The 8139-nt window shown below is 55.2% G+C and overlaps 1 protein-coding gene across 2 annotated transcripts; it reads left to right on the top strand.

The window, feature by feature from the left end:
• The first annotated feature begins 4581 nt into the window (after positions 1-4581).
• RPP25 (ribonuclease P and MRP subunit p25) lies at positions 4582-6418 on the top strand. Of its 2 annotated transcripts, XM_033517020.1 has the most exons (2): positions 4582-5268; positions 5389-6418. In XM_033517020.1, exons 1-2 carry the CDS (start codon positions 5206-5208, stop codon positions 5827-5829), a joined length of 504 nt encoding a protein of 167 aa, XP_033372911.1. In that variant the 5' UTR covers positions 4582-5205; the 3' UTR covers positions 5830-6418. The 2 variants fall into 2 exon arrangements, with proteins under 2 accessions (XP_033372911.1, XP_015493952.1); XM_015638466.3 differs by having other exon boundaries at positions 4582-6418.
• The last annotated feature ends 1721 nt before the right edge of the window (positions 6419-8139 follow it).

The raw sequence follows: 8139 nt of genomic DNA, 5'->3' as shown, positions 1-8139 counted from the left end.
AGGGCTGGGAGTGCTCTGTAGGGATTGTGGGGCTCCATGGGGCTGGCAGTGCTCCATGGGGCTTGGGGGGCTTTACAGGAGTAGGGGCTCTACAGGGCTGGGAGTGCTCTATGGAGCTTGGGGGGCTTTATAGGGATGGGGGTTCTGTAGAGCAGGGTGAATTGTCTCCTACTCGGGGCATGGCAAGTACTATGTGGGTAGAAGACCACCTTTGGTAGGGCAGGGGCTCTGGGGGACAGCCCCTGGCAGGATACACAGGCTCCCTGTATCCAGGAGGCAATGGCAAACCAGCAGGTCACACAAACAGGGCCAGGTTTGGGGTATTCCATGTCCATGCCCTGATGTGTTTCATTCTGGAAGCAGTGATTAATTAATGGCTTGCATGAAGGGCAGAGGAAATGTCGATTGCTTTTGCCAGCAATGCCAAGGTTGGGATTTACAGGGCAGGGGAAGGGATTGGACTGATTCACAGACGGGACAGGGTTCAAAAGCTCCTAAAAGGAATATAAATCCCAAATCAGCCTGAGATCTGCATAGGCTGTGTGCCTTGTTCTCAGTGTCATCACACAGAGTTCTGTGCACACCACTTGGACCTCCTGCCTTGGTGTTTGTGAGAATATCAGTGAAGTTTTGTGAAAATGGCTTTATTTGACAACTAAGTCATCCTCCCTTCCCGGGGTCCAGCCTTGAGGGTCATGGTGGGGCAGCAAGAACAACATCTCACCACAGGAAGATGAGAACAGCTGGGCAAGGAAGCAGCAAAATCTCTTTACACCAGTGAGCCCTGGTGGCTCACTTTCCCTTTCAGCAGGGGAACAGCGTTGCTGTGGGGATGCAAGGAAGGACCCCTGGCAGAAACAGGGAAAATGCCTGCTTCACAGATGGTAAAATAGAGGGAAGCAGGAAAACCAGTGTGCCACAGATGACCCCATGGCAGATGGCCCAACTGTCCACTCTGACCCCTTTCTGGGTCTTGGACTCTGAGCTATTCCATGCAGAGAGCAGGGAGCCCTGCACATCCAGCTCCATGCCCTGCCCAGCAGCAGGCAAGGAAAGGGAGGAGGTGATGGGGTCATGGATTCCCACTCCTGCCAAGCACTGGGGATGCTCAGTGCCTTGGAGAGCTGCTCTGGCTCTGCCTGTGGGCACTGAGCATGCTGGAGATTTGGGGCTGATTTCTTGTCCCTTATTTCTCATCTCTCCAGCTTTCTCTGACCTAAATTTCGTCCCCACCTGCATCTCTGCTGCCCCAGCACCTTCCCATCCCACTGAGGCTTTGGGAGCGGTCACCTACAGAGCTGATCCTTGCCTTCAGCAGTACCACATTCCTGACTGCCTGTAGAAAAGGCCGGATCAACCAGCAAATTCCCAGCAGGCAAACAGGTTCAAAAACAAGGAAATAAATCCACAGGTTCAGTTTAGGATCAGTCTGTAGGCTGGAGTCCAGACCAGCTGCAGCTGACGCAGAGACCAGTCCTGACATAGCTGAGACTAGGACTGAGACCCCTGGGTTGAGCTTAAAAAGAGTTCCTGGGACACAGGCAGGGGGTGGGTTGGGGTCCCAGGTGGGGTTGGTGAGGAACATTCCCGTTTATTAATACCCTCAAGGTCCTTAAAACGTCCCTCTGCTTATCATGCTGGAGCTCTGCAAAGGGATTTGTCTTATGAAAGGGATTTTTCCCTTTTCTTTCACTGTCGGGCTATTCAAAATGAGGATTATCTTGAGCTCTGTAATTTTCTGCTTACGATAGGAATAAGAACTCAGCAGAGAGCTGGTGCAACCCTAGGATGCTCTGAGGGTTCCTCTGGCATCTTGACACAGCCCCCGCACCCTGGGCTACATCCTCCGGGAGCTGCTCCTGGGAAGCAGCAGCTCCAGAAGCCTGGTTGGGATGGGGGCAGGGGATCCCTGTGGTGGTGGCATCCTGGGGGTCCCTCTGCACCCCTTTTGCCAGGGTTACAATCAGCCCTGGCATCAGCCCGCTGCCGAGTGCAATGTGATGAGAGGCTGAGACCTGAGCCGAGCCGATGTGACGCAGAGATGGGCAATGGCACCGAGACCTTCCTTGTATCGGATGCTCCCACTTTCCGTCCTGTTCCTGAGCAGGGCCACCTTGGATGAAAGAAAATATGGAGAGGGCAGGTGGAGGACAGGGGCTCGGGTTACTGCTCCTCTCCAGCTGTCCTGATCTCTGTTAAGAATATGTTTCTCAGGGTTTTTCCTCACTTTTCCATGTTTGGCTGCATTCCGTGCTGTGTCCAGCAGCCCTCTGCATTCTCACCCCTAGCTCTCCTCTGGGCTGCTCTTCCAAATAGCTCTTACAAGCTCACACCTCCTGTGGGGTTGGGACCAGGCAAGAGGATCCCACAAGTATTTGGAACTCCTCCGGCGTGGGACAGTGGAATGCTCAGAGAGAAACTGTAATGGGAAAAGGGAAGAAGAAACCACTCCCTGGGTCCCACTTTGGTAACCAGAGTGGCTTCTCAGGAAGGAGTGTAATTCCTTTACTTTTATTTTTTCATCACTCCTGCCTTTCCCATTTGCTTCTCCATTTTGAAGGAGTCCCCCTCCTCTTTTCCAGCTTTTGTTTCCCTGATCCCCCACGGCTGGAACTGTCTGTGCCTTTGTCCCCCCATTCCTGCTTTTCCTCTTCTACCCCGCTGAGCTCATTTCAGCTATTCCATGGCTTGGAGTAACCCATCCACTCTGTTGTCCTCCAACAAATAAGCTGACAGGCTAATGAATAGCTTCAGATGGTAATTAGCAACGGAGTTGCTAATAATGAAGTTCATTTACATTTTAAGCGCTGCAGAGGGAAAATAAGCCCCTGTCATTAATGCCCCCCCTGCTCCCAGCACAGCCTTGGCCTTGAGGCGAATGCACCCTCTGGAAGCCTTTCTGTGATTGCACCTCTCCCACCTCCATTTCAGAGGCTGTGATAAGCAGAGTTCATTAAGCAGCAATGAGAGATGGGGTGGGGGAAGAAGCTGCTGCTGCTTCCATCATGCGATGGTGGAGAAGCGCCAGGACGCCATGGAAAATGGGCTGCAGGAGGCAGGAGCTGGTTCTGGGCCAGGAAAGAAGGGCTGGATGGTTCAGCCAGCACCAGGGCTTGCCCAGAGCCCTGGAGCTGTCAGCCCTCTGTGTCCATGTAACTCTCCCAAGCTACCTGGATAATGACCCTGAGGGATTTCACAGGCACTAAAATCCTTTCCGATTATTTCCACGGGGGTTTAGGGCATTTTGAAGGCAGGAATTTCTCTGAGGGGCTTAATCCATCCCTGCCTACTCCAGGAAGGAGCCAAGTGCCTTCTGCAAGGATTCCACAAAGTGCTGTGAAATGGAAGGATGGAGAAATGTCATTGTTTTGTCTCATAGCAGTGAGGAATCCATGGTGGGAGCACAGAGAATAGGTTTGCTCACTACTGCAGAGCACCAGAAGGGACTTGGGAATGCTGAAAGCCTGAATCTGGTGCTGGGGATGAGCCTGGGTTTGTTGCTTTCCCTGCCTCAGTTTCCCCTCTCTGTGCCCAAGGAGTCTCAGGGAGGGTTAGATGGATTGGGAAACAATGCTCTGCATCTCCAGGGGCTTTCCAGCACAGTGCTTGTGGATGGAGGATCCCATCCCATCCCACTGCCCACAGACACGCCCAGACCCCAACCCAGTGACTGGATCAGAGGGTGTCCCGTACCCATCCCCATTTAGGCAGTGGTCCCCACAGAAAGCTGCTTTGGGGACCACAGGGATGTGGGATTCTCCCTGGATAGGAGACGACAGCCACATCCTGCCTTCACCACCACGGACATGGGATTGGTTTGTTAGTTAGTTAGTTTATTTTTTCAAGCCCTGCTCGGAGTGAAACCAATCCAGGGGCCTCCAGAGGCCGATAAGATTTGACTGCAAGTCAATACTCACATGTCTTTCCACTGTGCAATGATCTCCCGGCCAGCGGGGCGGGAGGGGACAGGCAGGTGACAGGGGCGGGCAGAGGGCCAGCCTGGGGCAGGGACGTCGCCTCTGCTCCGGGAAGGGATTGGGGGCAGGAAGGGGACATCTCCTGGCCTGCAACAGGGATTTTCTGGGATTTGTTGCCAGTTCATGTAACGATGAGCCCACAGTGGGCAGCTCCACGTTGGGAAACTGGAGATGAATGAGGGACAGGGACTGGAAGAGCAGCGGAGAGAGGGAGGCTTAGGGAAGGAGGAGGAGCGGGGAAGAGAGAGAGAGAGAAATTGCCCGTGAAAACCACCTCTGCCACGGCATCTGCTCCTCGGAGCTTTGGGAATTGAGAGGTTTTCCTGCCGGCAGAGCCGAGGCTGGGGATGCGGGGTGTTGGGGGGAGCAGAGCCCTGGCACACTCAGTGCATGCTCGCCTGCGATGCCATCTGCCAGGCTTTCTCCTGGCTGCGGCTTCCACTGGCTTCTCTCATGGCTAATAAGGGTCGAGCTCAGACTCCAAAGTACTTCCTGAAGTACCTGCTGCATCTTTGTGCCATCCTTGGACAGAGCGTGGCTGGGATTCTGCATCCCTCTGGGAATGCTGCAGGGCAGGCAGGCAGGGTGACATTTGCAGTTAGCAGCGGGTGTCTTTGAGAGGAGCGAGCGCCGAGAGAAGGGACCAGGTTCTCTTTAAGGGGGCAGGACTTTGGGAACATTATGAAGGCAAGAGTGAGCTCCTCTCTCTGCCTTCCACCCTCCCCTCCTTCCCTTCTCTGTTCCAGGACAGAGACCTGGGTTCCCTGCCCTCCCCTTTGCCTGGCAGGGATGAAGGAAGGTGCTGGGTGCTGGGATGGGCGGCTGAGCAGGGGAGGAGGAGGAGGAGGGGAGGAAGGGGAGGGAGAGGGGGAGGATCTGCTAATTACACAGAACAGCTCTGGGGGCTGCTGAAGTCCAGAATGAAGCAAAGAGCAGCAGAAGCGAGTGCTGCAGTGGGAGCGGAGGAGCCCAAGCATCACCGAGAGCTGGAGCTGCCTGTTATCCCTGCTGGGAGCAACTGGGAGCAGCCAGGGGATCCTGCAGCTCTGACTCCCACAGGAGACAGCCTCTGGCACTGCCACCAAGCCCACTACCAGCCCCCGGAGAGCCAAGGGGAAGGGGCTGGTGGTTGCAGGACACAGGGTTGGGCTGGAGGGCAGCAAAGTCAGCCCTCCTATGGTCACTGGGGACTAGGAGCCTGTGTGGATCCACCGGGAAGAGGTGAAGGATGGCTGCCGAAGGAGGGAGAGCCAAGCCCGCTGTCCAGTCCAGAATGGAGAACTTCCGAAAGGTGAGGACCTCGGAGGAGGAGATGCCACTGCCCTTCCCAGACCTGCCCCCGGACGTGGTGGAGATGAAAGTGAAGGAGGGCAGCAAGATCAGGAACCTGATGAACTTTGCCATGGCCCAGATGGAGCTGAAGGGCAGGCGGCAGATCGTGTTCAGCGGCTGCGGCAGGGCGGTCACCAAGACCATCACCTGCGTGGAGATCATGAAGCGCAAGCTGGGAGGGCTCCACCAGGTCACCAAGGTACGCTACAAAACCGTGCTGGAGGTCTGGGAGAACCAGGACCCGCTGCCCAACGGCCCCGCACAAAACCTGACTGTCCACAAGAATGTCCCCTCCATCTGCATCCTGCTCTCCCGGGACCCCCTGGATCCCAGCCAGACGGGATACCAGCCCCCAGAACCCCGGCATGAGGCAGGAGAAAACACATCGGGATCCTCCACCAAGGGGCTGAAGCGGCCACTGCCGCCTCCCTGCGAGGAGCTGCTGCCCAAGAAGCTGCAGGTACAGGTGTCTGACAGCCCCAGGGGCTTGGGGACCACCACTGGCCAGCTGGACCACTGATCCCAATGCCTCCCACCCCACCAGGCAGGTATTGAGGCAGGAATATTCACTCATTCTGGGTTCACTGGTGGGCTGCAGGCTCCCCCTGACCCGTCCCCACTTGCTGCTCCTTGACCCCTGTGGATGGGGGTCTCCAGATCTGGCGTGAGGGTTAAACATTTAAACCCACCATCTCTTGGTTATGGATTGAAGCAGGTGAGGATGTGGGGGGGGAGCTGGTGACCTCTAATTCAGCCACGCAGGGACACCGTGACCACCAGCCACATCCTGCAGCGACTCCCATGGAGCCAGAGCAGCCGAGGGGTGCCCAGACCACCACCATCACTCCCCACTGCAACGCCTCATCCATCAGGAGAGATGGGTTTGCCCCAAGCTTGTTGGAATAAAACCTTCATTATCAAACCTGCTGCTGAGGAGCTGTCAGAGTTATTAATGCCGGGCTCAGCATCCTGTGGGGCTGTGATTCATCTGAAAAAACCCACCCAAACAAGCACGGAGGTTGCTCCCTCCCTGCACCCACAGAGCCAAGCACTGCACTGTGCTGCCTGCCTGTGGGACAGCACAAGGAAATAAAACAATCCACACTGGATACTCTGGTCAGGAGTCGGGTGAAACCACGGTGCGGGGAGCTGGGGGCAATGGAAGCGTTGGGCAGGGGGTTATCGTGACTGCATGCAGTGCCCAGCACAGGATAAGGAGGTTTTGGAGTCGTGTCTTGGCTGCAGAGTGCTTCGGAGCAAAATCCCTGCTGCTTCCAGGGGGTAAAGAGAAATTAATGGAAAATGAAAGCTCTTTAGAAATAGTTGAGATATGTCTATGGGAAAATGGGGGTGTCATCTTGGCTGCTGGCTATGGATCAGTGCAGCGAACGCTGCTGCCAACTCAGGACAAGGGGATCCCAGCCAAACTCTGTCCCTTGGAAGAACAGGACTGGGGTCTCCTGTGCCAGCACAGCAGCACCTGGCAAAGCCCAGTTCCAGTGGAGACAGGAGATTTGGGGGATGGGTTATGGGATGCCAAGCCCTGATCCACCCGGTTCCCTCTGCCCAGCACCCAGGGGCACTGCGGGATGAATTAATCAGTATTAAAGAGCAAACCCTTCCCAAAATCCACATGTGAGGGATTCTCTGGCTGCAGCTGCCTTATCTGCCTGCCTCACTCCCGCTCTACAGGGACGTTCAGCATCCCCTCTTTGTCAAGGGCTCGCTTGGCTGGGAGTGGGAATGAAAGGAGAGGAGGAGGAAGAATCAGGGTCTGTTTTGTGAGGCAGTGACCTTGTTATCTCCCTCAGCAGGCAGCTGCTCCTTGGGCCAGAGCCTCCTGCTTATCTGCTCTGCTGCAGATTGATTCCCTTTACTTGAACATTAATTTCCAACTGGCTTTTTATGTTAATGATTTTTTTTTTGTGGGTTTTGGGCTGGGAAAGGTTTGGACTGTGTCCCATCCAGCTCTTCCCAGTTTCTTTCTCCAGTGCAGACCCCATTCAGAATCAACCCTCTGTGCCACACGGGAGCACTGGGTACAGGCACCTATCCCAAATGCATTAAAAATCACTAATAAAATGAATTAATGAACCTGTAATTAATAAATCATAAATCATAAACACTCTGATCAGAGCCTGAGGACTGTGGGAGCCACACAGTTGAACACTAACAGCCCTTCACCTCCATTGCTGCCACCTCACATTTCTCCGAGCAAGGAAAAAAAAGAATAAAAATCACTTATTTCCCCTTATTTTGTTAATTTGCAAGATCTTTTTAATTTATTTCATAGGCAGGTAGTTTCCAATCACGGAGGCAGCACTGGGGATTTTACCGTGCTTGCTTTGCTGGCTGTGGACTAAAGGCTTCCTGCATCAGAAAATAATAAAACAGGATGATACCAGGGGACATGGCGAGTGGAATAATCACGATGTTTTTGTGCGGCACTGCTGAGGCACAGCCTTAGGGGCGAGTTTTGGGGGGATTTCGTGCCCGGGTCGGTGCGATGGTGGCTGAGGGCAGCAGCTCACGGTGTGGGGACAGGGACACTTTCATAGAACTGGGGAAGCGGTGGACGCGGCAGCTGAGCCGGTCTGAGCCCATTCCCCTCACACGGAGCGAGCGGGGCGAGTGTCCATTGACAGAGACAGGGAGGCTGCACTGGGGCTGCGCGGGCTCGACTAAATGGGGGCGGCAGCAGCCCGACCCCCTCCAAGCCGACCCCGACCCCCTCCAAGCCGACCCAAACAGCCCTGAGGAGCTGCTCAGTGAGGCGCGGAACCCCCACAGGCAATCCCCTCACCCACAAAATGGCGGCGGGCCCCGCCCC

The sequence above is a fragment of the Parus major genome, chromosome 10 (assembly GCF_001522545.3).
Source record: "Parus major isolate Abel chromosome 10, Parus_major1.1, whole genome shotgun sequence".
NCBI classification, from domain to species: Eukaryota; Metazoa; Chordata; class Aves; order Passeriformes; family Paridae; genus Parus; species Parus major.
The sequence above is the reverse complement of the archived record's forward strand: the minus strand, read 5'-3'. Positions and strand labels throughout refer to the sequence as shown.

Excerpts from the sequence above, each read along its gene's own strand:
- RPP25 (XM_015638466.3), top strand. The coding sequence starts at position 5,206 with ATGGCTGCCGAAGGAGGGAGAGCCAAGCCCGCTGTCCAGTCCAGAATG.